The 24,954-nt window shown below is 51.7% G+C and overlaps 13 protein-coding genes across 13 annotated transcripts; 3 read left to right on the top strand and 10 right to left on the bottom strand.

Moving 5' to 3' along the window:
* Window positions 1–89: 89 nt before the first annotated feature.
* BDZ99DRAFT_506703 (DnaJ-domain-containing protein) lies at window positions 90–1,879 on the bottom strand. Its single transcript, XM_033724193.1, has 3 exons — window positions 1,689–1,879; window positions 1,493–1,633; window positions 90–1,437 (listed from the first exon to the last, which is right to left on the bottom strand). The coding sequence occupies exons 1-3, from the start codon at window positions 1,830–1,832 to the stop codon at window positions 394–396; spliced, it is 1,329 nt and encodes a 442-aa protein (XP_033580788.1). The 5' UTR covers window positions 1,833–1,879; the 3' UTR covers window positions 90–393.
* A 4,556-nt stretch (window positions 1,880–6,435) lies between these two features.
* On the bottom strand, window positions 6,436–7,806 carry BDZ99DRAFT_225630 (uncharacterized protein). The gene has a single exon (XM_033713472.1). The coding sequence runs from the start codon at window positions 7,485–7,487 to the stop codon at window positions 6,507–6,509; it is 981 nt and encodes a 326-aa protein (XP_033580787.1). The 5' UTR covers window positions 7,488–7,806; the 3' UTR covers window positions 6,436–6,506.
* Window positions 7,506–8,252, bottom strand: BDZ99DRAFT_459574 (uncharacterized protein). Its single transcript, XM_033719193.1, has one exon. The coding sequence runs from the start codon at window positions 7,776–7,778 to the stop codon at window positions 7,530–7,532; it is 249 nt and encodes an 82-aa protein (XP_033580785.1). The 5' UTR covers window positions 7,779–8,252; the 3' UTR covers window positions 7,506–7,529.
* Window positions 7,899–8,240, bottom strand: BDZ99DRAFT_367582 (HET-domain-containing protein; the record flags this gene model as incomplete). Its single annotated transcript, XM_033714770.1, has 1 exon — window positions 7,899–8,240. A coding segment is annotated over one exon (342 nt), but the record flags the coding sequence as incomplete, so codon positions are not given.
* Window positions 8,253–8,961: 709 nt separating the features above from the next.
* On the top strand, window positions 8,962–10,317 carry BDZ99DRAFT_409913 (golgi membrane protein-like protein; the record flags this gene model as incomplete). The annotated part of the gene is made up of 3 exons (XM_033716561.1): window positions 8,962–9,436; window positions 9,563–9,744; window positions 9,896–10,317. Coding segments are annotated over exons 1-3 (888 nt in total), but the record flags the coding sequence as incomplete, so codon positions are not given.
* A 587-nt stretch (window positions 10,318–10,904) lies between these two features.
* On the bottom strand, window positions 10,905–13,223 carry BDZ99DRAFT_225561 (serine protein kinase-like protein Sky1). The gene is made up of 4 exons (XM_033713471.1): window positions 12,927–13,223; window positions 11,849–12,850; window positions 11,541–11,799; window positions 10,905–11,482 (listed from the first exon to the last, which is right to left on the bottom strand). The coding sequence occupies exons 1-4, from the start codon at window positions 13,103–13,105 to the stop codon at window positions 11,042–11,044; spliced, it is 1,881 nt and encodes a 626-aa protein (XP_033580783.1). The 5' UTR covers window positions 13,106–13,223; the 3' UTR covers window positions 10,905–11,041.
* A 119-nt stretch (window positions 13,224–13,342) lies between these two features.
* On the bottom strand, window positions 13,343–13,729 carry BDZ99DRAFT_472978 (uncharacterized protein; the record flags this gene model as incomplete). The annotated part of the gene is made up of 1 exon (XM_033721803.1): window positions 13,343–13,729. The coding sequence occupies one exon, from the start codon at window positions 13,727–13,729 to the stop codon at window positions 13,343–13,345; it is 387 nt and encodes a 128-aa protein (XP_033580782.1).
* Window positions 13,730–13,807: 78 nt separating this feature from the next.
* BDZ99DRAFT_459572 (uncharacterized protein) lies at window positions 13,808–17,161 on the bottom strand. Its single transcript, XM_033719192.1, has 2 exons — window positions 15,156–17,161; window positions 13,808–15,105 (listed from the first exon to the last, which is right to left on the bottom strand). Exons 1-2 carry the CDS (start codon window positions 16,870–16,872, stop codon window positions 14,087–14,089), a joined length of 2,736 nt encoding a protein of 911 aa, XP_033580781.1. The 5' UTR covers window positions 16,873–17,161; the 3' UTR covers window positions 13,808–14,086.
* Window positions 17,162–17,990: 829 nt separating this feature from the next.
* Window positions 17,991–19,484, top strand: BDZ99DRAFT_409906 (uncharacterized protein). Its single transcript, XM_033716560.1, has 4 exons — window positions 17,991–18,186; window positions 18,237–18,336; window positions 18,386–18,519; window positions 18,571–19,484. Exons 1-4 carry the CDS (start codon window positions 18,052–18,054, stop codon window positions 19,165–19,167), a joined length of 966 nt encoding a protein of 321 aa, XP_033580780.1. The 5' UTR covers window positions 17,991–18,051; the 3' UTR covers window positions 19,168–19,484.
* A 258-nt stretch (window positions 19,485–19,742) lies between these two features.
* BDZ99DRAFT_553773 (uncharacterized protein) lies at window positions 19,743–21,133 on the bottom strand (the record flags this gene model as incomplete). The annotated part of the gene is made up of 1 exon (XM_033727106.1): window positions 19,743–21,133. The coding sequence occupies exon 1, from the start codon at window positions 21,123–21,125 to the stop codon at window positions 19,743–19,745; it is 1,383 nt and encodes a 460-aa protein (XP_033580779.1). The 5' UTR covers window positions 21,126–21,133.
* A 164-nt stretch (window positions 21,134–21,297) lies between these two features.
* On the top strand, window positions 21,298–21,762 carry BDZ99DRAFT_553772 (uncharacterized protein; the record flags this gene model as incomplete). The annotated part of the gene is made up of 1 exon (XM_033727105.1): window positions 21,298–21,762. One exon carries the CDS (start codon window positions 21,298–21,300, stop codon window positions 21,760–21,762), a length of 465 nt encoding a protein of 154 aa, XP_033580778.1.
* Window positions 21,763–23,090: 1,328 nt separating this feature from the next.
* On the bottom strand, window positions 23,091–23,664 carry BDZ99DRAFT_472973 (uncharacterized protein; the record flags this gene model as incomplete). The annotated part of the gene is made up of 2 exons (XM_033721802.1): window positions 23,091–23,530; window positions 23,586–23,664. The coding sequence occupies 2 exons, from the start codon at window positions 23,662–23,664 to the stop codon at window positions 23,091–23,093; spliced, it is 519 nt and encodes a 172-aa protein (XP_033580777.1).
* A 97-nt stretch (window positions 23,665–23,761) lies between these two features.
* BDZ99DRAFT_225531 (uncharacterized protein) lies at window positions 23,762–24,566 on the bottom strand. Its single transcript, XM_033713470.1, has one exon. It carries the CDS (start codon window positions 24,396–24,398, stop codon window positions 23,892–23,894), a length of 507 nt encoding a protein of 168 aa, XP_033580776.1. The 5' UTR covers window positions 24,399–24,566; the 3' UTR covers window positions 23,762–23,891.
* Window positions 24,567–24,954: the final 388 nt, after the last annotated feature.

The raw sequence follows: 24,954 nt of genomic DNA, 5'->3' as shown, positions 1-24,954 counted from the left end.
TGGTTTGTATGTGGCAGATGTAGAAATGGGAGCCAGTCCGTATGATCACACTTGATTTTGGCATATTCGTTGACATAGCTCGTAAATCGGGCCTAAGGAAATGGTTGATTTAGGTAACTAGGTGGTAAAATCTACGAACGGGAGCCAGTCCGTGCGATCTAAACTCGGTTTTAGCATGTTATTACCTGGCATACCAAATCAGGCTGTGAAAAGTAGGTTGATATCGTTGGCTGTAATTTGCTCACGAGGTATCACGGTCATCAACAAAGACAACAGGCAAACGAACACTGACAAAGTAGCAAGCGGGTTGACGAGAAAGTGTTCATTCCAATCTCCAAAATCAGTTTCCCAGCGCAATCCATGTACTAAATCTCAATCGAATGCTACCCGTGATCATGCTAGTGACTTGGCCTCGCCCTCCTTCAACTTTCCAGCACTAACAAGCGTTTTGATCTCGTCCAGGAATATCTGTTTGATCTCTGCGAGATCCTTCTTCCCATTGAGCTTCGCTGTCAACGCAGCGAGCTCTTCGCTGTCGATCTTTGTGATAATCAGGTCGGTGTCGTTCAATGCAGAGTCGATCTGAGCCGCAGAAGCAGCTCCTCCGCTGTGGAAGTAATTCGCCTCTTTCGTGGCGCCACGAACCACTCTCTTATTCTTCTTTGCGGCGTTCTTGGCAGCTTCCTTAGCCTTCTTGCCATCAGCCTTCGCGGCCTTTTCAGCGATCTCCTGCTCAGCCTTCAGCTTGGCCTCCTCCTCCTTAGCCTTTGCCGCTTCTTCGGCCTCGCGTTTGGCCGCAGCCTCCTTTTCTAGTCGCTTCTTGTTCTTCTGTGCGTGCTCGGCTTGGCGGAACTTCTTGATTCGCTCGTCCAGTGCTAGAGCATCATCCACCAGCTTCCGTAGGCGTGCGGTATCCTCCGTCTTCTTCTTCCTACGAGCGTTCTGGTTCTTCCTCTCCACATGACGCTTCTGGTCGCGGTTCTCGTTGTCATCCGGGACATCCTCGTCCTGGTATTCGAAAGACCTCCAGCTGTCAAAGTTGTACCAGAAGTTGTAGAAATGCTCCACATCCTCCTTGGTGCTCTTGTCGTTGCCAAGCTTAGGCACAGGCTGGTTTTTTGAGAAGCGACCTTCGGCCTCAAACACCTTGCCCCACAGCTTGTAGAAGTTGCCCTTTTGCGTTTCCTTCTTAGAGGGTGGCTCCACGTCGGCGTTCTCATCACAGGAGTCGAATTGGCGACGCTTGACGGGATCGGAGAGAATTTCAGTGGCCTTTTGGATACACTTGAAGAAGGAGTCGTCCTCGGTGCCACCGGCTGCGGCCTTCTTATCGGGATGATGCTTTAGGACCTTCTTGCGATGGGCGCGCTTGATCTGGTCCTCGGTGGCTTTGTATCGGTATTTGGACAATCCAAGGACAGCATAGTGATCTTGTCCCTAGGATGATGTTAGATCGTTTGTCTAGAAATCACCAAAGTAACACGCAACGTACCTTCCAGTCTTTCGCATCTCTGGAGAGCATCAAAGGATCTTCGGGTTCGCTGATCTCCCCAGCATCTTCATCCTCAACCTTCTTGACGTTGGTTTGAGCCTGGATGCGGTCATCCTCGGAGAAGGTGCGCTTATGTCGCTTCTATAACAGGAAGCGCATCAGTACTGTTTTCCCCCGTTCAACAAGTCTGTCTTACCCTCCGGGCATGCGCGAGGAAATGCGGGCCAACAGGCTCGATGTTGCGATCGGTCGCAGCGGTGAGAGTATTGTTGGACTCAGTCGGCGCAGACCAGTCCTTTGAAAGGACTGGTAGAGGCAGCCCAATCTGAACTGTCGTCATGGCTTGGGTCTGGTCTTCTATGCGACGTGAAGAAGGAAAGGCTGACTTTGGTGGAGCTGGATTTTTTGTCTCGCGAAAAGTCCAGACTAAAGTGACAGGGGTACGGAGATCCGCATCACGTGAGCTGTTAGCGCCGTCAGAGCATCACTGGTCTCGGCGGTGTTTGAGTAAGAAACCACCTACAGCCTCTCCACGCTATGGGATTGACTTGTTGATAGACACTGGAGATCGTGTGCTGGCAGTCCCCCCCCTCATAATGTTCCAAGGCTTCCAGGTACCTCTAATGCTCATACATTCCCGAGAGCCGCAATTGACAAACTTCCAGCGCATCAAAGGAGCCATAGATGCTCGAATAGCAGAGGAACAAGCAAAGCAGAAATCACCCTCCTCACAGTCGCCCTCCCGATCCAGTTCCTCCGCCCGACGCTCCGCTGGCACCCGAAACCTCTCGCCCTCCAAACGAGCCGCGCGGTCCAAAGATCAAGACAATGGAAGCAAAGCGCCCCAGGGAAAGGGCCCCGATCCCTCGGAATTTGACCCTGAATTTGTTATAGGAGAGGATGAGGTGCCAAGTCGTGTTGGGACGCCGAAGCCCAAGGAGAAGACAGAACCTGTGGAGTCGACCGAGGAGGCTGGAAAGGAGAAGGAACCCAATGGCAAGGAGCCAGAGGAGAGTCCCAAGGAATCTCCTAAGGAGAAGGTACATGATGATGTACCTCCAGAAGTACAGGCTAGGCTTCGAAAGCTTGACAAACTTGAACCCAAGTATTCTGGTACGATGATTCTAGGCCCTGTTCCTAACACGTTTCTAATGATGCCCTGGTAGAACTCCTACGATCCTACCGCATAGCCCATGCTAGAGTTGGCGCAATCGAGTCCTTCGAAGCTTCCCTCCGCGAAAACACACCTCTGACCTCGATCACGGAGCCTAGCGCATTCGTCGAATACCTCAACCAAATAAACCAGAAGGGTGATATGATTATGGATGAACTCAAGCGCGTGTCAAGAGAGCGGGACGAGCTTAACAAGAAGTATGAGGAGGCAGAAAAGAGGGCCAAGGATGCGTCGGACGAGGTTATAAAGTTGAAGGCGGAAATCACTGAAAGCCAAGCCACCAAGCCAACCACAGGGGAGGATGACAACACCACACAAGCTACAGATGACGATAATCCTACATCTCCTCGAAAGGTCTCGGACACGGTTGAAGAGAGCGAGGAATTCTTCTCCTACGACAGTGAGCTGCCGCGTCTACAATCACAGTTACAAGAGCGGGAAGAAAAGATCGAGGAACTCCAACATGAGAACGGTACATTGAAGACTGATTTAGCTGTTGCGAAGGAGTCAGCAGAACATCTAGTTCAGAATCTAGAAACTGCCACAATGGATCTACAGACGTTCAAAGACACCGCAGAGCGCTCAAGCCGAGAGTTAAGCGACCAATGCAAGTCTCTCGAGACTACCACCGAGGACCTGAAGACCAAACTGCAAAAGGCTGAGGAGGAGCTTCGAAATCGAGAAACCACGCAAACTAAGCACGAAGCTGCTGTCAAGGATCTCCAGACCAAGCTCAACAAGGCTAACTTAGAGCTAGAGGAGCTGCACTCTGCCGAGGGAGAGAAGCTGATCGGAAACGACGAGCAAGACCAGCTTCGAACTCAAGTGGAGAGATTTGAGGCCGAACTCGCAGGCTTGCGCGAGACTCATACTAAAGCTGAAAAGCGCGGTAACACATTGAACAACTTAGTGAATACGCTGCGAGGCCAATTGAAGGACATGGAATCGCAGAAGGACAGCGCTGTATCCAAACTCGAACAAGCCCAGAAGGATGCTGAAGCTCTCCAAAGTCAAGCGGAGCGAACTCAGGAGGTCGCCGAGACCACTTCAAAGGCAGATGAGATCGCCCCGTCCAAGAAGAAAAATAAGAAGAAGAAGAAGGGAGGCAAGGCACCTAGCCCCAACCCGCCAACCGAAGGAATCATGACACCAGAGAGCGTCGACGTCAAAGCTCAATCTACACCAGAATCTTCCAACATCACTACAGCACAATGGGAGGACGCGCAAAAGCTGCTCACACAACTCAAAGAGGAAGTGTCCGCAAAGACTGTCGCCATCGAACGCCTACAGACCGAGGTTGCTGAGAAGGAGAACTCGATGGGCCTAATCCAAAAGAAAATCAAAGACCAGGAGGCCCTTGAAGAGGAGATCGAAACACTCAAGGAGGGGATGCTCGATATCGGACAAGGGCATGTTGAAGCAAAGGACAAGATCAAAGAGCTAGAGGCCGAGAAGAAGGCTCTGGAAGAGGGGATGCATAAGCTAGAGAGGGAGATCGCGGAACTACGCACCAGTCATGCTTCGAATGCAAGCTCTGCAAAAGCGCATCAAAGCTTGACCTCCGAGTTTGAGGAACTGAAGCAGAAGGCAGACTCGCTTCAGACTGATCTATCAGTGGTTCAACAGCTCGCTACATCGAGATACAAAGACCTTACCGACATGCGGGAAATTCTCCAGAAAGCGCAGCCAGAGCTGATGTCGCTACGCAGCGAAGTTGCTGAACTTCGAGGCACCAAGGAGGAATTGACAGCTAGGTCAGCTGACGTCCGCCGACTAGAAATCCGGGAGAAGGATCTCAGGTCTGAGATTGCGACATATAAATCCGAGATGAACGACAAAGACGGTGATATTAGATCTCTGAACGAAAAGATCAAGCAAGAGACGAGCCAGCGCCTGGCACTCGAGGAAACAAACAGGAAAGCCCAACGTGATCTACAGAGAACCGAGATCGACCGCCAAGAAGCCGTTGAAACAAGAGATAGACTCATGAAGGATCTAGCCAAATCTCAGGAAGAGTTGAGGGCGTCGCGCACAAAACTACGAGACTTGGAGCAGGATGCTGCTAAGTTGACCAGGGACATCGAGAGCCTACGGGACGAGATCCAGCTAAAGTCTGCTCAGTACGTCAGTGCCCAGGATCTCATGAACAGCATGCAAGATCAGACGCAGGAAATGGGCACACAGATGAAGGAGGTCCGGGCCAGAAGCGAAAGTCTCGAAGAGGAATTAGCAGATGCCCACCGGTTGTTGAGCGAGCGAAGCAGAGAAGGAGAAACTATGCGGAGACTACTCGCAGATGCGCAAGGCCGCGCAGACTCCAGGATACGAGAGATGCAAGAAAGCCTAGACTTGGCTATTGAGGAACGAGAGCGAGCAGAGGAGCAAGCTAGCACGTTTGGTCGGCGGCGAGCTAGAGAGCTTGAGGAGCTCAAGCACAAGGCTCGGGATGCGGAGAGGGCGCTTGCTCGCGCTGTCGAGGATAAAGAAGATCTTGCAGCGTCCGAAAAGGAGTTACGTAGGCAAAAGGATGACCTGGATCGCAAGACTGCACAAGCGAACGAGGAGGTCGCGGAGGTCAGACAAGCAATGAGCCAGCTTCGTGACGCGTTAGACGACAGTGAGAAGCAAGCCCGAGACCTGGAAAAAGAGAAAACAGATCTCCGGCGCACGTTCGATGAGCTACAAAGTCGATTGGAGAAGGTGCAAAAAGCGAACAAGGTAAATTTTCTCTCCTCATCTCCATCAGTTCGTATATACTAACTCCTCACAGACAATGGCCGACGAGCTCAAAACGCTCCAGGGCGCGAAGAACAGAGTCCTGGACACCAACGTCCAGTCCTCCCGGTCCTCCATCGACTCCTCTCCACGCAGTCGGATCGGCTCTCCACTGCCCAAATCTCGCACTCCATCTAGCCAGCCCGAACCAGCGGCGTCGAGCTCGCTGGACTACGTCTACCTCAAGAACGTGCTCCTGCAGTTCTTGGAGCAGAAGGATAAGAAGTATCAGCAGCAGTTGATACCGGTACTAGGCATGCTGCTGCATTTCGACAAGAAGGACGAGCAGAAGTGGATGGCGGCTGTTACTGCGAAGTAGTGGCTTACCTAGCATTTTTAGAAGCTTAAGTGATTAGCGTGGTTTGAGGCACTTGCTGGCGTTTGTGTTTGTGCGTGGTGTTGGGCGCGATGTTCGGTCGGCCTAGCTGGATAGAATGGTGGATTCGGAGCGTTCTTGTGGATGGTCCACTTCGGGAAAATAGCTGAGATGTGGGGCTATTTGTGTATCCATATAAGCTTCTTCTCATTTTCGTTGTATTATACGACGGCATAGCGTACTAGTGGATAATTGAAGGCACAGTGGACCATGTCGTTCAGGTGTTTGATGATAGGTATAAAATGAAGTAATGGCCCGCAAGTTCGCCGTGATTATAAACATGATTATAAACATGATTTTAGGACCTGAGTTTGTGTACCCTTTCCTGCCACCGCTTTGTAGTTTCTTTCCAACTTCTGATGGTATGTCAAACCCCTGAACGGCGGCGAGATGAGTTGAGAATAATTGGTGAAGTCTGTGTTAATAGTCTGTGTGAATTCACGTTGTCTAGATTATACATCTCGTCCGGATTTCTCATAGTGTGCCGGAGCACCTCACGCAGTGGTAAAGAAGTGTGCGCAGACCATTTTTCCACAGTTCATACGTGAATCATAAACGACAGCGGTTGGGGTAGCCCAGAGGGCATACAGATCGTTCAAAACGGTTGATCCACGTTTCTCTCCAATCTTTCAAAGTATATTGGAGGCCCTTAAACGATGGTAAAGAACTATGTGTTAGCTCTCGAATTCTCAGTGAATCTCAAAAACTTCCTCCGCCAGTTCACCCCTGTCTAGCATATCCATGGCCTTGCCTTCCATGAAACCGTCCAGGTATGCCTCTCCGATGAGTTGGTAATAATGTTGCTGCGGCCGAAGGATGTATGGAACCCGACCTCCGAAAAGAACACAGATTTTGTCGCTAGATTGTAAAAGGTCGCGCCTAGATCCTACGTAGCCCTTTCTCGTCGTGAAAATGCAACGATTCCACATTTTCGTGCTGGCATAGAACGCGTAGGTCTGCCACACCCCCTCCATATCTAATTCAAAATCAGAGTACGAATCCGGGCTTTCGCCTGCTCCTTTCATCAACTCGACCACATACTGGCAGAAGCCGACAATACCAGGGCTATCGTCACCAGCTTGGTTGTCACCGAAGAAATCTCCATCCACCCCGCCAGCTAGGGTTCTTCCATAGGCGAGAACGGCTGAACTGCGAAGATATTTGTTCCCGTTCTTGGCGTTTGTACGGATGAATGTCAGAAGGGGATGGTCGTCAACGTCGGCGAGAGACGACTCATCAAACCAATAGGAGGAGTCGATCTTTAGTCGACTCTCAATAGAATCCAAGCAAACTCCAGTTGATAGCATATAGTCTCCAGAGAATTTAGTCTGTACAGCAGAGCTGCGATCGGCGTTCGACCGACGACGAGTGAAGATTGAAAAACCGAAGAGCAAATTCAAACAGATTTTCTCGTCCCATTGCGCAACCCATGTTGGACGATGAAATGGGACGCCGCCGGAATGTTGCGCAAAAGAGAGGGCATCTAGGTTACCCTGCTGCTTTACTGAAATCCTTACGACTTGTTGAAACAGCGTTTGAGAGTCTTTTGTATAATCTAGCACTACAGCTTGGCTGAGGGATTCGAGAGCGGGAAGGCCAAGCATACCGTATATATGATCAGCTGGTAAACACGCATCGAAGTTTCTACCCCTGTGAAGAGTGAAGAACATAGATGCCTGCACGTAGATAGGGTCAAATAGATATGTGACATGTTACACATCGATGGTCTGAGGCAGCCAGCGTTCTATGAAAGCTACTGCCAGACCTACATGATCCCAGGGAATCTGAAAGGCGCCGAATAGAATCAGCACGCTGTTGCCAGCGCTAACCTCCTGGATCACCCAAAGCCGCGAACACCAGGGTAACCTGAAGAAATTGCTTAGATATTCCTGTGTGACGTCGCTACTACAACCGCTGAATCTCAAAGCGTCGGAGGAAGACATGTCGATGTGGGAAGGCATTGAAGCATACGGGTCTTCTCTCGGAAAAGCTTCAATCGATTGCCCGGACCATTCGCAGCAGAATTTGACAATGTTGTCAATTGCCCGAATGGCTCTTCCTGCCAGGCCATCTTTATCCCGCCCGAGCCAGACAAGAACACGAGTTGCGCGTGTGTATATGCGTCTCATGTTGGAAATCTGGACAGCCTTCTCCTTTTCACTGTTTTGATCAATGCAAATGGAGTCGGCCCATATAAGTCTTGACTGATCGGGGAAGCACATCTGACAAAGACCATCGAGGAGATTCTGTGGCACCAGTATATATCTCCCGTTATGAGGCGTCCAGACTCTTTCTGCGGGGCTTCCCCATGCGTAGGATATTGCTTCATAGATTGGCCGATTGTTCCAGTCAGCGACGACTAAGCGGAATGCAAGCTCATCATCCTTTCTACCGGGCAGCAGTTCGAGTATGCGAAGGGATGATCCAGTTGGGAGACGATCATAGTGGAACCGACGTGCTCGTTGGACAGCTTCCCGGAGGCGCTTCATGTCTTGTTACAGTGACCGATTATGAGTCCCCAGGGCTGTATACAGTCGTTCACTAATGCTAGGGGTGCTCTCATAGAGTCTAAAACCTGGGCGCAATTCAAGTTTTTAGGGAGCGCAATCTGCACTAGCTCTGGACCGGCTGGCTTACTGCCTAGGTAGCAACGGGGCTGCTCCTAACTATGCTGTCTACCTGCTAAATTAGCACTCATGCGATACTATCCGTGTGCTTAGACGTATAGCCCAGTACTGCACACTTCGAGGCCAAGTGAAAGTAAGAGCAATGTATGTGATGTAACGTGAAGGTAGGAAAGTCTTGTGTGAAGGTTTTCAGCTCCCATGAGGAAGGCTCAGGATCAAGGCTGAGCAGTGCTGCCTGCAGCCTGCATCGCTACGCAGGTGGCATTGGACATTCACGTTGTAGTTGGAAAGTGACGAAAGAAAGGCGCAGACGAGCAAGACTGCCTTAGACACACAAATACCAGACTCTAAAGCGATGATATCGTTCCCCAATTATTAGCAATGGGTGATGGAGTGAATGTCTGAGTACAGCGAGTGTATATGTACCTAGAATAAAAGGGAAAGATACCGCGGAGCGCCAAGGCCTCACAAACGAAACGACACCTTTTCCGTCAATGTCATTGTATATAATCGGAGCCCCAACACCAACTTCAACACCCCACGCCCTTCTCTCGAAACCTGTAACTAAAAGTACTCTCACATCCACCAAACGCCCCATTCGATTGCTACACCAGCACCTAGCCTCGCTCGCAACCTAACGAGCCTATCCACGATCTTACCTACCTCACCAAAAGTCTAACCAGACCACTACCCTAACACCCGGCCACCATGGCCTCCTACGGTTACAGCCAATCCCCACCTTATGGCGCGCCTGCTCCCGGCGCCCAGAATCTGCAATTCTACCCTTCATCGTTCAGCAACCAGCCCGTGTCGGGCCACTCTACACCCTTCCAAGCAGGCTACGGCGCGTCGTCAACACAGGCGTACCCCGCGAACTATGGCGCTGGCTTTGGGGGTGTCGCAGGCAGAATGGGAGACAACAGCGGTGGACTAAGAACAGGGTGGTTGGCGGCCTTTGGGACCGAGGGGTACGAGGGGGAGCCGCCTTTATTGTACGTTTTTCCTCCGAGCTTCTACCCTCGAAATGTTGGATACTAGAGCTACCATGGGATTCATGGGAAGAGTTGCACAAAAAATGGGCGCCGTTAGAAATAGTGGCTAACGTATTGGTGTTGTAGGGAAGAACTAGGCGTCAACTTCGCACATATCCAGGAGAAGACACTGACGGTGTTGAACCCGTTTGGGCGGATAAACCAGCACATCATGGATGATTCGGACCTGGCAGGACCGGTGCTATTCTTTCTGTTATTTGGGACGTTTCTGCTACTATCGGGGAAGGTGCATTTTGGATACATATACGGTAAGCTAAGCTCTCCTAGATGCGCAGACTAGAGGACCTTAATTTGGTCACTACCTGCAAAACATTTCCTACCAGCCTGTTCCTCCATCCATACCACTTTACACCAACCTCGTCCCAATTTCCCTAGTCAAACGCTAATAGAAAACCCCAGGCCTCGCCCTCCTAGGTAGCATATCCCTCCACACAATCCTCTCCCTCATGTCACCACCCCTCGACCCCTCGACCGTGCCCCCAACACCCCACGACCACGCTCAGCGCCCCTCGCACTTCTCCTCCACCCTCACCTTCCCCCGCTCCGCCTCCGTCCTAGGCTACTGCCTCCTCCCGCTCGTCCTGACCTCCCTCATCGGCATCATCGCGCCCATGGACACCCTCTTCGGCTACGCCCTCACGGCCCTAGCCATCGCATGGTGCACGTACAGCTCGTCGGCGATGTTCTGCGTGGTGGGGCGGATGAGCAGTATGCGGGGGCTGGTTGCGTACCCAATGGTGCTTTTCTATGGGAGTTTTGGGATCATGGCGATTTTCAGTAGTAGGGGGACGGGGGCTGTGGTTACGGCGAAGGTGGCGGGGGGTTAAGGGGGTGTGGAGACTGAGGGGGTTGTAGAACAGATGGCGGATGAGTGAGGGCATTGTTGCGGTTTTGAGCGGATAGAAGGTAGTGTAATGAATAGATGGCTGAACGTATATGTGCATAGGAGAGCGATGCTAGTGATATTGTTATTGCCGTAATCGTACCCTCGGATCGACGAAACTCTCTGACCAAAAATGACTATTTCAATGTCGCAGAACGTATATGATCATATCTACAATACAACGCCGGCCAGAAAACCACCAAAAATCGACAGCCACTGTACCCCTATCTCGCCCCAGCTTTGCACCTATATGCCGAGAACAGCATGCTCGTGAAAGTACCGAAACAGCAAATTGGAAGGAAAGAATGATGCCCGTAGCCCTCTCATCCAAACCAACCTGACCAAAAGCGCCATCCCACTCCGTCCCATCTCGTCCCTTCTCATCCATTTCCCAGCATTCCAAAAAGCCATAACCACACCCCGCCACCACACCACCACTTATCAAAACAACACGCTTCAAGAACCATCATATCGTCATTCCAATGGGATGCCATATCAATCATCATTCTCAAAAAAAACACACACACACACACAAGGTTCGCCTCAAGCCCCAAGCCAAGCCAGTTGCAAAAGCTAGAATAAACCGCCCGCCACGAACAAAGCTCCCATGCATGTCATCATCATCAAACCCCATACACCGCTCTAGCCGCCGCCGCCGGCCACTACCGCGGTTTCTTCACCTCCGTCGCCCACCCCTCGATCCCATCCCCCTTGCTGCCGACCGGAATATCCAGCTTCACATCATCCATGCCCCGCGTCTGATCCAAAAACGCATGGCTGCTCATCCCGCCCGCATTCGCCCGCTCCACCGGCGTCAGCTCCAGCATCGGCAGCAAAAAGTCGGCAATCTTGCGCGCGTCGTCGGGCTGGAAGTGGTATTTTTCCTTGAGCACGTCGGGCAGCGCCCAGTGCCGCAGGCGGTGGATGTTGCGCAGCTCGCCCTTGCGGTTGAAGATTTCCTGCGCCCATTTGCCGTTGGTGGAGAGCGATTTGGGGAAGGTGCCGAGCAGCTCGATGATCTGCGCGATGTGGTCGTCGTCTTTGCCGTATTTGGTGCCGGATTGCGGGTCGAAGAGGTAGTCGCCGGTTATGAGTTCGAAGACCTGGGGGTTGGTTAATTTTGTGGAAAGAGAAAGGGGGCTTTGGGGATTCGGGGCTCACCATTGCGGCCATGCTCCACACGTCGGTGCTAGCTCCCCATTTGGCTCCGAGGATTACTTCCGGTGATCTATATTGTCTAGTTTGAATGTCATTTGTGAAATGGTGGCCCACCCAGCAAGCGTTGCCAAGATCAGCAATCTTCACCGATATGGTTTCGAATGATACATCTTCGGCCAACTTGTCTATCGACGTTTGTTGACTCGAGTTGGTACTCGATTTGTCTAGGCTGATTCCAGAGACTTCTTTTGTCAAAAGGTCGCTACTCGAAATTAGTTTGACGTTAAGACGTGAGTAGGAAGCTAGCTTACGCAGTCTTTTCTCTTTGCTTCTGGATGTCGTCTCCCTCGGGGGCTTTGAGACCTAATCGTTCAGCCATGGACAGGCCGCCGGGTGAGGAAGTGCCTAACGCACCACTCATTACATGACCGCCTTGTGGGGGTGGGCTGACGCCAGTTATAGGGCTATTGTTACCTGTGCTTTCGTTCATGACCCTGTTCAGACTCTGCGTGCTCCCCGGAAAGTTTAACAGGTCGGAGTGATTGAAACTAGCGTTCAGCGGACTCGGCAGCGGCTGGCTTCCCGTGATCAGGGTCCTCCTCCTCCGCCGACCATTGCGGTTGTCGTCTTTGTCGTCCTTCTTCTTTGGCTCATCGTTTACGTATGTCTTGACAATCTGTTCTACATCGCCAATCTCGATGAGAACGTTTTCGGGCTTCAGATCTGTATGAATAATACCGCACTCCCGGTGTAAATAGTCTAATCCGAGCAGAACTTGCTTGGTGATCTGTTTAACCAGCGGCATTGGGATTCCGCGGTGGTTCCATCTTTTTATTAGTCCCAGCAAATTTTCTCCGAGCACCTCAAACACCATGCATACGTGGACGCCGTTTGGTCCCTTGTGGTTGAACGAGTCGAGCAGACTGACGACATGTTTCCGGCCCGGGTGGTCCTTGTTGGCGTCCACGACCCTCTTGAGGAGCTTGATTTCGTCGAGGGCGGTTTCTGTGTAATGCGCGGCGGATCGCACTACCTTTAGCGCGACATGCTTGCCGGTCGTGTTGTCCTTGGACAGCCACACAGTCGAGAAGTGACCCCAACCAAGCTTCCGCACAATTGTGTATTTGCCGTCCTTGTACTGCTCGCCGACCTGGACGGGGTGGTAGCCGCCCTTGCAGTAGTCCTCGGAGTCTTCTTCGTCGGCGGTGTTTTCGGCCTCGTCCGCGGAGGACGAGTCGGAGGAGGGGGAGTGGCTCAACTGGTTCGCGTACGCGACCTTGTGGTGGGAGAGCGGAGAGGCGGTGTTTGTGACGCTGCACACAGCGCCGTCAGCAGGGGCAGCAACGCGTCTCGCCGCCGAGCCACGGCGGACGAGGGGAGGTGACATACTTGTAGTGGAAGTTGGTGTTGGCGGCGGGAGACGCTTCCTGGCTCTTCTGCTGCTCCGTCGTGATGATGGGCTTCAGGTCCTGGCCCTTCCTCCGCTTCTTGCCGCCGTTGCCATTGGCGGCCTGGGCCACCTGCTTCGCCTTGTTGATGGCGGCTTTTTTGATATCGGCGCCATTCATCGTGGTGGTTTCCCCGCCACGGGTTGGGTTCGCGATAGGGTGTAGGAGAGCGGTCGGGGCGATCAAGCGATCGAGGGGCGTCGATCGAGCCTCATGGACTCGCGGGCGAGGATGCGGTATGGGGGTGAGCTTGGGGGTGAGCTTGGGGGGGTGGCCGTGTGGTGGTGAGGTGGGGAGCACCAATTCTCAATTGCTGGAGGGTCGGGCTGGTCCTACTAGCCGCTCGTCTGGTTGGGCCTATCCCAGCACTGGGTCCCCTGATTGGCGTAGGCGGGGTGTTTGGGCACAGCGGGAAGCGCGCTCTTCCTTCGCACGCGGTTGACGGGGCGGCGAGGGCGTCGATGGTGAGGGTGAATAGCGGGTGGTGCAGGCCGCTGTCAGGGCAGTAGCAGACGTCAGAATCGCGAGACTGGAGCGGTCAAGAAAGGCGCAGGTGTGGCCGCGAGCAGGTCCGGAGAGCTGGGGAACGATGATGCAACCGCCGCCGTGAATGGAGCACCGGGACGCAGGTTTCTTCAAGTCAACGCACGCCGCCAGAGCTGCCCCGTCGTGAGCCCCAAGGGAGAGTACGACGGCGAGAGATGGATGGCTACGGTTGCTGTGATAGAGCTGTGCGGCAAACATTTTGGCGTGTCTTCGAGCATTTCATCACCGTGACTGGTCACGCAATGCCTCTCCTTTCATCGGACTCCAGCCCGACGTCGGCTTTATGGCTTCACCAGCCTTGCGCAGTTGCTATTCCCGAAGAACATACAGGTACAAATTAATACTGAGTCGGCAATCGTGTAGGATAGCAAGGAAATAGTCTGATACAAAGCTTCTCGCTTCAGCATCTTCGGGCATACTGGCCCGTTCCGAGACCACTACAGCTACCGAGACTTGCTCAAAGAGTTGATTCTGTACGTGTCTTCATTGGGTATCTATTCGGGACGTGATTCCATCCCCTAACCGTTGCAGTGATCCAGAACACAGTATGCAAAACTACTCCGAATCGCTGTCAATCACAAAGCCAGCCCGCATCCTCCTCGCCACAGGCCGCCGGGCTGGAGCGATGTCGTCGTCGTCCTCATCGTCATCCACCATCATCGCATCCTCTTTTGCAGTTGCAGCAGCTCTTGATATTAGCCCTGAACCGTCCTCGTCGCTGGCCTGTCCTGCTTCGTGGTGTTGAGATGAGATGGGCGTGTCAGTAGTTTCCTCATCATCGCTCGCCAGTATATCACCAATGGCAACCGACGAGGCCCTGCTGCTCACGCCAATTATATCCTCTTCGCTCTCGTTCTCTTCTGAGTCTGAAGACATCTCCTTTCGCTTCTTCCGTCCTGTCTTCGGTCCAGCAGCTGACTTCCGCTTCTTCGACACTGGCTTCTTGGTCTTTTCAGTACTGATGACCTTCGCATGCTCTCTCCCCGTAGCCTTCCTCAACTCTTCCTCCCGCTCAAAGAATATTCTGTCTCTTTCCTCATCTGACTCGTCGTCCGAGTCGTGAACAAACATCGTACTCTTGTGCTTCGCTTGCTTTTCAAGGTCCTTCAGTCGTCTGGCCTCTTTCCGTCGCTCCTTTTCCGCATCATCAAGCTCTTGCGGCGTTCCACTCCGTCGTCTCCGCCTACGACGTTTCTTCAACTCCTCCAGCGCATCTGACTTCGTGGCGGTAGGGCCTAGAGCGCCATACTCCCCATGGTCCTCGCTCTGAGACCCGCCAGCACCTTCGGAATCGTCGTCGAACGAAGCGCGTCTCCTACGGCCAGCTGCCTTGCTTCGTAGGAAGTCTTCGGCTGCCTTGCCATCTTCATAGGTGGGAGGATCGAACTCGAACTTCTGTATTAGGTTCACTGCCTCCTTCAAGTCGGAGGCAGTCAATGTGTGGGGAATGATCCAATTGGCCTCCATATCGGTGTCGAGACCAAGCCTTAGAAAGCCGAGCAACGTCATAAGGAGCCGGAGTTTGTTGTCTTTATACAGGGCGATCCGCCGTTCTTCATTGTCAGGTTTCACGACTGTGATGCTATTAGTCACGAGTCAGCGAGAGCTGGATGAGTGTTCTTACTGATTGGAGGTGTTTTAGGTCCCTCCTCGTCTTCCGGCAGGGCCGGTGCATCTTCGCCTTCAACTGATGGCTGTGCCTCAGACTCGGCCATTGCTTTCCTCCCTTCTTCCATGTCCTCCCAGCTCTTACGTTCATCAGCAGCCGAGGACATGATGTCCTTTAACCACTTCAGAGCATCTGACTTTGCCTGATTGAGTAGCACACCCACAGCCACACCAATCTGATCAGCCTTCTCCATCCCACCCTTAACTTCCAGCTCTGCCGGAGCACGAGGCGTTCGAGTGACTATTTCTTTATCGTAACCATGTTGCAAGTAGTAGGTCGTAGCGTTGATCTTGCTGAAAAGCATCTCTACCACGAGCTCCGGTCGCTCCTGGATCTTCTTCACAGCTGTTCTAAAGAAGTGCTTCACAAACTCTTCCCACTCTTTGAATGCAGGAAGCTCGGGATCTAGCCCTTCAGGTCCTTTGATCATCTTGTTGAATAGCTGAAGTATGTCGGCCCGGTAGAGAAGAACGCTCATGTCCACCTTGAATGCAACCTTATAGAAGAACCGGTGGGCCCGCTTCAACTGCTCCGCATTCAAGTCGTTGTAGAACCGCGTAAACGAGACAAAGGTATTAACACAGCTCTGGTTCATGAATCTCGCTGAAAATCGAGCAAAATCAAATTTACGTTCGCTAGTGGTCCGCTGGGCTTCCTGGAGCTCTTCATTTTCGGAGCCATTTGCATCATCGCGGTTTTCTTCACCCTCCTCTGTTCGTACCGGAGTCTTGCGCTTCTTTCGCGCTCGTCGTCGAGATCGCACCTGTAGGTCGAGGTTTTGTTTCGAATAGCGCTCGAGCATGCGTAGGAAGACATGGGAAAGCTCCGTGCAAGCATCCAGGTAGCCAAATCCTTGATCTTTGTAGCCCCGTAGAATGGCAATGATACGTTCATGTGTTGACTCTTCGTAAAAAATGCGGTTTTGAATGTTTTCTGCAATCTCTTGGTCCTCCTCCAAGGCCGCTTCGGACATCTCCTGTACTGTGTGGAGAATCTGCGTGAAGCATTTCATGCCCGCATTCAGGTCCTGCCAGGTCTTCTCATCGATACTTCTTTGCATAAATCGGTTGAGGAGAATGAAAGTTTCCTGGTTCATGACCCCGGCAATAAGACCGAAACTTTCATCCTCTGCTGTGATTGCCGTCAGATCGTTCGACTTTGCGAAACTCTCTTTAATTTGGCGGCGACGAGCGCATTCAGCTCGCAGAAACCACGATATAAGATAGAAGTATTGCCGAGAGTGGCGCGATTCAACCCGCTCCTCCTCGCGTTCAATAGCTCTCCGCAAGTGGATAAAAAGGGGGTTGAAAGACGAATCCAGGAAGTCCTCGACAAAAGCTTTCAGGTGTTTCCGTCCGGAAGGCGTTAGTGGGACTGGCAGGTCGAACTCTTCTCGACTGGCCTCATCGTCCTTTCTAGGACCCCGGTTGCGTGGCTTATTCCACTTCTTGGTCTTATCCATCTTTCGCAAGCTGACCTGAGCCTTTCCGAGAACGTCCTGTCCAGAAATGGTAGAGACTCGCTCGTCATCCCTCTTCACCCAGATCATTGTCCCGAATCGATTGTGTCTAGTTGGAGCATGGCGGGCGTATCCAGCGAGCATAGCCTTCTCTTTTTGGATCAAATCTTTGAGCTCCTCGGTATTCTTGGTCGACAGCTTCTTCTCTTCCATGAACAACTTCTCAGCATCCACACCTTTCACCAGGTGGAACAGTATCTCTAGAACTACTACATCCTGTAAGACGAACTCATCCCCCATGCTCGAGGAGATAGTGAGAAGCATCTGGAAAATGTCCTGAGAATGGCAAGCGTCGATGGCCGCCGAACGTGATATCTCGGCTTCGTCTCCGTCGGCCGGGAGTCCTTTGGGTTGCGAGAGCATGACAATGTTTCGAATAAAGTACAACACAATACGGATTATAGCTTCATCCCGAACAGTTCTCTCTTTCCTAGGTTCCAACATAGAAGGTAATGCGATACGAACGGTCGTCTGGAGGATTTTTGCGGCGTCATACTGGAGTATCCCTCGCTTGTATCCGATTTGTGCCAATTGTAAGTAAGGAGCATGTCGGTGATGGTTGACGGTCGCGGAGCTGGGATCGATTTCGGTGGGCCAGGTAAGAGGTACGAGAAGCTCCACTGAAGAAGTTAGTAATGCCAATTCTCTCTATGAAAAGGCACTTACAGCAAGCTATTGCGATCCTGTGCTTCAGTTTGTCGGTCGTCACCTTGTCCGATATCTTTGCTAGTATTGGCAGCAGGTCTCCCTTGACCAAATTGGCCTCTGCCATACACTGAGCCACATCGCGCCGATTGAGCTTGTTTTCGAAGAATTGGAGCCATCTTTTCAGATCTTTCAAACACGCCAGAGCATCGTCTCCAAGGGCGTATCCACCATCATCTCCAGCACCACCGACCTGGGGAAGTGTGAGCAGTGCCTTCTGAATAGACAACGGGATTACTTACAGCTGATACAAGATTGTAAACATGCGCGCGGGCTTCTGGATCCACAAGAGGGACCACCTCCCTGTCAACCCAGTCGTCGAGCGTCCCTGTCGCCATGTTGTGGTGGATACAGCGGAGTAGTTGTAGTCGCGAACTTTGGGCAGCACGACGCGTATCGGAACCCTGGGAACGCGTCTAAAGTGCCAAGACCTCAATCGATTCAGCCGAGCCGTAATATTCGGGGAGACTTCGGCGATGATTCTTAACGCTCTGGCGGGATGCCGAGGTTGGGTGTTTCGGTGAAGGCCCGGTTTCCATCGGGTCTTTCCGTTATTCACTGTTGCAACCGATTTTCACCTCCAATACTCTCCATTCGAACTGTCCAGATTTGAACAGCTAGATCACAATGTCGTTCTCTGTAGTTTCGCGGCAGATTCTGCGCTCATCCGCAAGGGCGCAACGCCGGAGCTTCAGCTCGACACCATCTATCAACGCAGCTGCGGAGGTCAAGAGGCTCGGGGTTATTGGAGCTGGTCAAATGGTAAGTCATGAGACGCTTAACACACAGAATAGTCAATTGACACAATCAAGGGTCTAGGAATAGCACTTGTAGCAGCACAGAAAGCGAACATCCCTGTGCGGATAATAGACACCTCCCAAGCCTCTCTCGACAAAGGCCTAAAATTCGCGGGTAGGGAAAGCACACAATCTAAAACGCTAGTCGACTGATAATCCGGCAGATAAGCTACTAGAAAAAGACGTTGCGAAGCAGAGGATATCAAAGGACGATGCTGCGGCAGCGCGAGAACGGCTGATCTCAGGCACAACTCTGGATGATCTCTCGGACGTAGACTTCGTAATTGAAGCAGTTCCCGTACGCACAAAATACGCTCCATACTATAACGGAAGCTAACAACAAATGAAGGAAATTCCAGATCTGAAAGCCAAAATCTTCGCCCAGCTCGCCCAAATCTGCCCCTCCCACGCCATCCTCGCAACCAACACATCCTCAATCTCAATCACTCGAATCGCCGCCTCGACTACAAAAGACCCCACCGACCTCTCCGCCTCTTCCCGTGTCATCAGTACGCACTTCATGAACCCCGTGCCTGTCCAGAAGGGCGTCGAAATCATTACGGGCCTTCAGACATCCCAGGACACCCTCGAAACCGCCATAGAGTTGTGCAAGAAGATGGGCAAGATCCCTTCGACAAGTGCCGACTCTCCCGGCTTCCTAGCCAATCGCATCCTCATGCCATACATCAACGAAGCTATCATATGTCTAGAAACCGGCGTAGGGAGGAAAGAAGATATCGACAGCATAATGAAGAACGGGACCAACGTGCCCATGGGTCCCTTGCAGCTTGCAGATTTCATTGGCATCGACACATGTCTCGCAATCATGAAAGTGTTGTACGAAGACACTGGTGACTCGAAATACAGACCAGCGGTTCTGCTGAAGAAGATGGTGGATGCGGGCTGGTTAGGCAAGAAGAGTGGAAAGGGCTTTTACGACTACTAGAGCATCAAATTTCAATCTCATTTGCTTCGAGAGCTTCCAATGCCTTTGATTCGGAGATAACGCTAGGAAATTAATGTAACCCTTGTTGACCACTGCCTGAGGCGCTCCAGTGCGCTGCCAAGATCATCACTATCATTTCAAAATCCTTCTGGATTTCGGTATTGAGTTACTTACATCTCATCTAAATTTCTAGTAATGGACCGAGGTACTCTGAGGAGTAATGAGCAGTTGTGCACGTCGCACTGTTCCAGTCTGGAATATCAAGCGGGTGGCATCTAGTCCAGTGTACTGAAAGTCAGCAGACGTATCCTAAGCAGTGTCAAACAAGTATGCGTAGACGCATGTCCTGACACCGTTTGCAATTGAAACATTAAAAATTATCCTAGGTCCGCTCATCTATTCTTTGTTTTATAGTTCTAGCCGAGGAAGTCTTTCCGCAAGACTCTATCATTCTCCCCGTGCTTTCAAATGTAAGATTGATGTTTGGCCCATAGGTTACTGATTGAGAGGGTTGTACTGAAAGAGTTACATTTTAGTAAAGTCACGTGAGTGATTGAATAAAGAGGCAACTTACCTCAGGCAGGTGTGGTTACAGCAGCAGCACTTGTGTAAACAGTCGATGTCTCCGTTACCGTGGTACTGCCCGTTGTAGGCTCAAGTCCCAAGCACTCGCAAGCACTCCTTATGTCGTCGGACGTATGCGGGGCCACCGATATAGTGCGTGTGGGAGAAGTTGTCGTAATCGCCATTGTAGAAGTCGTGAAAGAAGAGGAGATGGTTGTCGAGACCACGGAAGAGAAAGAGCTCGACTGTCCGGGGCAAGATGTGACCTTCTTTGCTCCAATCTGGCCGACTCCGGTTTCCGGAACCGTGTTCGTAACGCTGTCTTTAAGATAACAGAAACTGGCTCCTCCGTTGGTTGATGGTAGGTAAGAAACGGCAACACAGTTAGGGAGGCTGTTACACGTGGCAATACACCCATCAAAGGTGGTGACCTGTTGTGGGCTACTCGTGTCGTCTGTTCCCCAATAGTCCGTGTCCGGAGTGATCATCCAATTGCCTCCAGTGGTTGAGATGCACCCAGTGGTTGGTAATGGAGTAGCAGAGCTCGTAGAAGTGACGGTTGGGACTAGGGACGACGATGAAGAGCTGATAGCTGATACAGGGCAAGAAGTCACCACCTTCTTAGCTCCGATCTGGCCAGCTGAAGTATCAGCAACCTCATTCGTAACGCTGTCTTTGAGATAGCAGAAGCTGGGGCCTCCATTCGTCGATGGGAGCCAAGAAACGGCAACACAGATTTTTAAGGCTTCACATGCTGCCTTACATTCAGCCAGGGTACTGATGACCTGTGGGCTGCTTGGGTCGTCGGTTCCCCAGTAGTCGGTATTGGGATAGTCCACCCAATTCGTCTGGATAGCGCACGCTGATGTCGTTGTAGAAGAGGACACGGAAGTGGAGGACAAGCTGATTGATAGCGTGCTGCTTGCGCTGGTTGGCGAAACCACGCTAGAAGAATGAGACGTGGACGACGAGGAGGTCACAGCGGCGGAACTGCTTGTGCTGCTTGACGATACCGCGTTAGATGAATGAGACGTGGACGACGAGGAAGTTACAGCAGTGGAACTGCTTGTGCTGCTTGACGAACTCGAGCTGGAAGAGTGAGACGTGGACGATGAGGAAGTCACAACGGCGAAGCTGCTTATGCTGCTTGACGAGGTGGCGCTGGAAGAATGAAACGTAGATGATGAGGAGCTCACAACAGCGGAGCTGCTTGTGCTACTTGAGGAGCTCGCGCTGGAAGAATGGGACGTAGACGATGGAGTCACAACGACGGAGCTAGTCTTGGAGGAGCTTGATGATGGCGATGTAGATGACGATGTTTTGCTTGAACTGGAGCTCGAAACCGAAGACGACAACGCTTTCGTGGATGTTGAAGTTTTGACCTGGGGAGGCATATTAGCAGGCGGTTGAAAAGGGGGTAGACTGGTACAAGTCCTAGGCCCTCCTAGCGTTTGATAAATCTAAAAAACCACTTGGCCACACTTGTAACCCAGCTGAGACGAAGCTTCAAGATTGCAGTAAGTGATTTTAAAATATCCGGCGCAGAAGAACCTGGCATGTATCCTAATGTGGCTTACAGAAGAGCTTGATGAGGAGGTCACGGAGGTACTGCGGGCCGTGGATGTAGTTGCAGTCTTGATCGAAGAGGCAGATGTTCGCACGGAGGAAGTTGACGCCCGAGTTGATGATACACTAGAACTCTTGCTGTTGCTCGTGGAGCTGGATTTCTTTGTTGACGAAAATGACGACGTTTTGGTCGATGAGGCGGTTGAAGAGGGACAGGTTGGTGTAAGCTTCAGGCTAGTACAAGAGGCCGATCCGGTCACAGTCCTGGTATATGTCTTTCCAAGCGAGGTAGCAAGGCTCTTACATGTACACGGTGCAGTAGGACAGGTCGGCGTCAGTTTCAGGCTCGTGCAGGAGGCCGATCCAGTCACGGTTCTGGTGCTTATCTTGCCAAGCGAGGTAGCAAGACTTTTACATGTACACGGTGCAGTAGTGGTCGACGCCTTGGAGGAGGTTGTGGTCTGAGCAGACACAGCTCGTCCGGCCACAGGGAGAGCAGCCGTTGGGCTAGGGGAATATACCGTCACAGTGCTGTCAGAGGTTAGTATATGAGACGAGAGATTCAAGGAAAGTGTATATACGTCGTCGCTGTGCCTATGATTTCATCCGAGATGTGAAGAAAGGTTGAACAATAGTGGATAGGATCTCCGATTTGTGTGTACGCTGAGAAGTTGCAGAATTCTCGCTTCTTGAGCTTCTTATTCTTCTTAACTGGTGATGCGGTGATGAGAGACCCGAAAAGGATGATTGCTGTAATGAACGTGGAGGGGACCATAACGAGTGTGAGCGCAACCCTGGAGGTTGCTAAACGAATGACAGACGGACGAGCGACGAAGGGGACGAAGTGACCAGAACGAGGAAAAGATCAGACGTCGGAGGGAAACAGAGCAAGGGCATGACTACTATATTAAGGAGGGAGCTGAAGGCGATACGCTACTACCGCCATGGTGCAAGCACTGGCAGGTGTTTCTCAGGCCGTGGCGTTTGAAGAGGAATCTCGACCACGCCGCTCGATTAAACGTTGGCATAGCGCGTCCAGATCAATCCCTAGTGGATGTGGCTTGATCGATAATGGATAGTTTATAGAGATTGGGAAGGCTCAACGCGACGCCAGAGGGCTCTGTGGCAAGCCGATGGTCGACTTACACGTGCAGACAGCGAAACCCTTGAGACGTCGCGTCGAGGAGAGCGTGAATCTCGAATACCAGGAACTATTTACAAAGGCATTCAGTTAAGGTTTGTATGAGGCGCCGGCGCCTTTATATTGACGCTTTGCCAGTTTTGTACTGGGGTTATACTAGTTTTTTGATATGTTAATCCTGTTTGGAATAGGTTAACCTTCCTTAGTCAGGGGTTCCTCAACTCATGAACACCTTACAACGCCTTACAATTTACTGAGCCTCAGCGTCGGCGAGACCGATCTTTACGCGAGAGTGCTAACGAGGCTCCGGGGTGGGGGGAGCGCCGGGGGCATTCTATACAGTAGTGGGGCATACCTGTAGACTGTCCCTTTTATCGACAAAAATGTTGATGTCTAGGTATTCACGCGAAGTGCCTCCTCTTACCGTTCACGCTTCAAATGATTTGAAAGCGCGGGATTCTCAAGCAGCGGTAAAAATTCGCACAAGTGCGCAGTATTCATCATCGCCAAACCAGTGGCATTATTTCGTTTGTATGTTCTACAGCATTTATAACAACGCCAGGATATCATCATGCTGCTTTATAGAGCAACACCTTTACAAATCGAAGAATGCTCGGCTGTCCATTCCGTGAACACCAAGCCAAAAGACCGTTCAAGGACCGACCGCGTCCCTCATGGCCTCTGCCTCCCACAGATTCACACTCCGTCGGACTTCGCGTTTCCGACCAAGTAGGCCGCCTAGAAGACCGCTGAGACCGCCGGCCTCTGCACCTGCACCTGCTTTCCCCTTGCCTTTTCCATTGCCGGCGGCGGCTGTAATATTGCCGACAGCAGCTGCAGTCGTGTTGGCAGCCGCTGCGGTGGCATTTCCAGCAGCACCTTTGGTATCTTTAGCCTTTTTGGCACCTTTCCCTTTCTTGGCACCTTTGCCCTTCTTCTTGTGTCGAGCCTCAAGTGAGACTGATGCCGCATCCTGGGCATCGACTGCTCTCTTGGTCACGAGATCGGCATCTTCTAGAGCCACGACCTCACCCCGAGCAAAGTTGGTGTTGGGAATCGTCAGTCCCTGGATGCCATCCTTCGTGATGACCGCTAAGAATGATGTCAGCAAGCCTTCTGGAAATCGCCGTGTAGAAGCTACACTTACGTCCATGCTTCGCAGGTATTGGACCAGCGGCTACAAAAGCCACTGAAAGGAAGGTGAGAAGGGAGTATGCGACCTTCATATTGAAAAGGAGTGCCGGGAAAAATGCAGATATCGTGTAAGGATTGGATACAGCGGAGACGTGCTTGACCAAGGAACGTTAACGAGTGAGCTCAGCTCTGGAGAAAAGAAAGCAACAATAAAGAGAGTGTGTCCAGCACGAATGTGAGTGTTGGAAACGGAGGGCGAAGGTGGAGTTGTAGAACTCTTAGCTAGACAGGCCCAGATATATGTATATGATGGCAAAGTCTACAGGGGAGTGCACTCAACCCAATGAAGTTTGGCCCCTGAGAGACACTTTTCAGATATCCACTCGTGTCTAACATAAGATGTCTGGAGGTAGGTCCATCGATGAGGCTTGTTGAAGATGGCAGACCCACACGTCGGAGTAACACAGATGATCCTCTCGTTAAGGCGGCTTGGCTGGCGGTTGCTCGGATTGCTCACGCAAATGGAACAAAAGGTACTCCAGAAGTCAACGCACAGTGGCCGGACCGAGCAAATCAGAGACATTTCGCAAGGAATATGACGCGGCTCAAAAATCACAAGCCTCGTAGCCCGGACGTATGTCGTCGGAGACCAGCGGAAGACCAGGATGGCAACGTAGCTTAAGTAAACGCATAAAGTTTGGAGTTGGTTGTGGAACGAAGCTGTTCTGAGCCGATGTTGCGGATATGAAGCTCGCCTGGTTTCAGGCCCTCGATACCGCTCACGTAACAGCCCCCTGGAGGAGAAACCGCCACAACTCGATGTCATAACAACAAAGAGAATAGTTGAACCTCGGAAAAGTTATTGATTTTTCTCGTTTATTGTTTCAGTTAAGTGCCTGTTATGTGGTATTTGGGAGCTGGGCGTGAATAAGGAAACGAAAATCAGAACCGCGACTAGATGGCGAGCTTCAAGATTAGAGGCATTCGTCTTCCACGACCATACATGAATGGAACGGAATCTCGGAGACCGACTGCGGCGGTAAGTGCCGTGCCAAAGTAATCATCGTGACAGAGAGATGGGTGGCTTTCTTTCTACGTCCTACGAAATTTGCCGGGAACATTGGGACTCCCTTAGCCCGAACATGTGATCTGCTTGACCTCTCACACAACCACGCAGAACTGTTCACTGATAACCATTCTGATATGATCACAATGCAGGTCAACAACAAGTTGGACTTCGAGACCTGCTACGAAGGTTACAGGGTCACATGCGTTCAAGAAAAGTGGTCTTGATGAGGCATAGTTTAGCCGGCAAATACAATTCGCCTGATTGGACCTCGGAAGCGGATATCGAACTTCGTCATTCCAAGCTCTGAGTCGTT

This window comes from Mytilinidion resinicola, assembly GCF_010093595.1.
Source record: "Mytilinidion resinicola strain CBS 304.34 unplaced genomic scaffold BDZ99scaffold_4, whole genome shotgun sequence".
In the NCBI taxonomy this organism is placed as follows: domain Eukaryota; kingdom Fungi; phylum Ascomycota; class Dothideomycetes; order Mytilinidiales; family Mytilinidiaceae; genus Mytilinidion; species Mytilinidion resinicola.
The sequence above is the reverse complement of the archived record's forward strand: the minus strand, read 5'-3'. Positions and strand labels throughout refer to the sequence as shown.

Coding starts and splice junctions, on each gene's coding strand:
- BDZ99DRAFT_506703 (XM_033724193.1), bottom strand. CDS start 1,832: ATGACGACAGTTCAGATTGGGCTGCCTCTACCAGTCCTTTCAAAGGAC. Junction 1,634..1,688: donor TCCTCGCGCATGCCCGGAGG/GTAAGACAGACT, acceptor TTCCTGTTATAG/AAGCGACATAAGCGCACCTT. Junction 1,438..1,492: donor GAGATGCGAAAGACTGGAAG/GTACGTTGCGTG, acceptor ACATCATCCTAG/GGACAAGATCACTATGCTGT.
- BDZ99DRAFT_459572 (XM_033719192.1), bottom strand. CDS start 16,872: ATGGAAGAGAAGAAGCTGTCGACCAAGAATACCGAGGAGCTCAAAGAT. Junction 15,106..15,155: donor ACCTAAAACACCTCCAATCA/GTAAGAACACTC, acceptor ATAGCATCACAG/TCGTGAAACCTGACAATGAA.
- BDZ99DRAFT_225561 (XM_033713471.1), bottom strand. CDS start 13,105: ATGAATGGCGCCGATATCAAAAAAGCCGCCATCAACAAGGCGAAGCAG. Junction 12,851..12,926: donor AACACCAACTTCCACTACAA/GTATGTCACCTC, acceptor CGCTGTGTGCAG/CGTCACAAACACCGCCTCTC. Junction 11,483..11,540: donor TGTGGAGCATGGCCGCAATG/GTGAGCCCCGAA, acceptor ACCAACCCCCAG/GTCTTCGAACTCATAACCGG.
- BDZ99DRAFT_409906 (XM_033716560.1), top strand. CDS start 18,052: ATGTCGTTCTCTGTAGTTTCGCGGCAGATTCTGCGCTCATCCGCAAGG. Junction 18,337..18,385: donor CAAAGGCCTAAAATTCGCGG/GTAGGGAAAGCA, acceptor ATAATCCGGCAG/ATAAGCTACTAGAAAAAGAC. Junction 18,520..18,570: donor TCGTAATTGAAGCAGTTCCC/GTACGCACAAAA, acceptor CAACAAATGAAG/GAAATTCCAGATCTGAAAGC.
- BDZ99DRAFT_225531 (XM_033713470.1), bottom strand. CDS start 24,398: ATGACATCGAGTTGTGGCGGTTTCTCCTCCAGGGGGCTGTTACGTGAG.
- BDZ99DRAFT_459574 (XM_033719193.1), bottom strand. CDS start 7,778: ATGCCTTCCCACATCGACATGTCTTCCTCCGACGCTTTGAGATTCAGC.
- BDZ99DRAFT_225630 (XM_033713472.1), bottom strand. CDS start 7,487: ATGTTCTTCACTCTTCACAGGGGTAGAAACTTCGATGCGTGTTTACCA.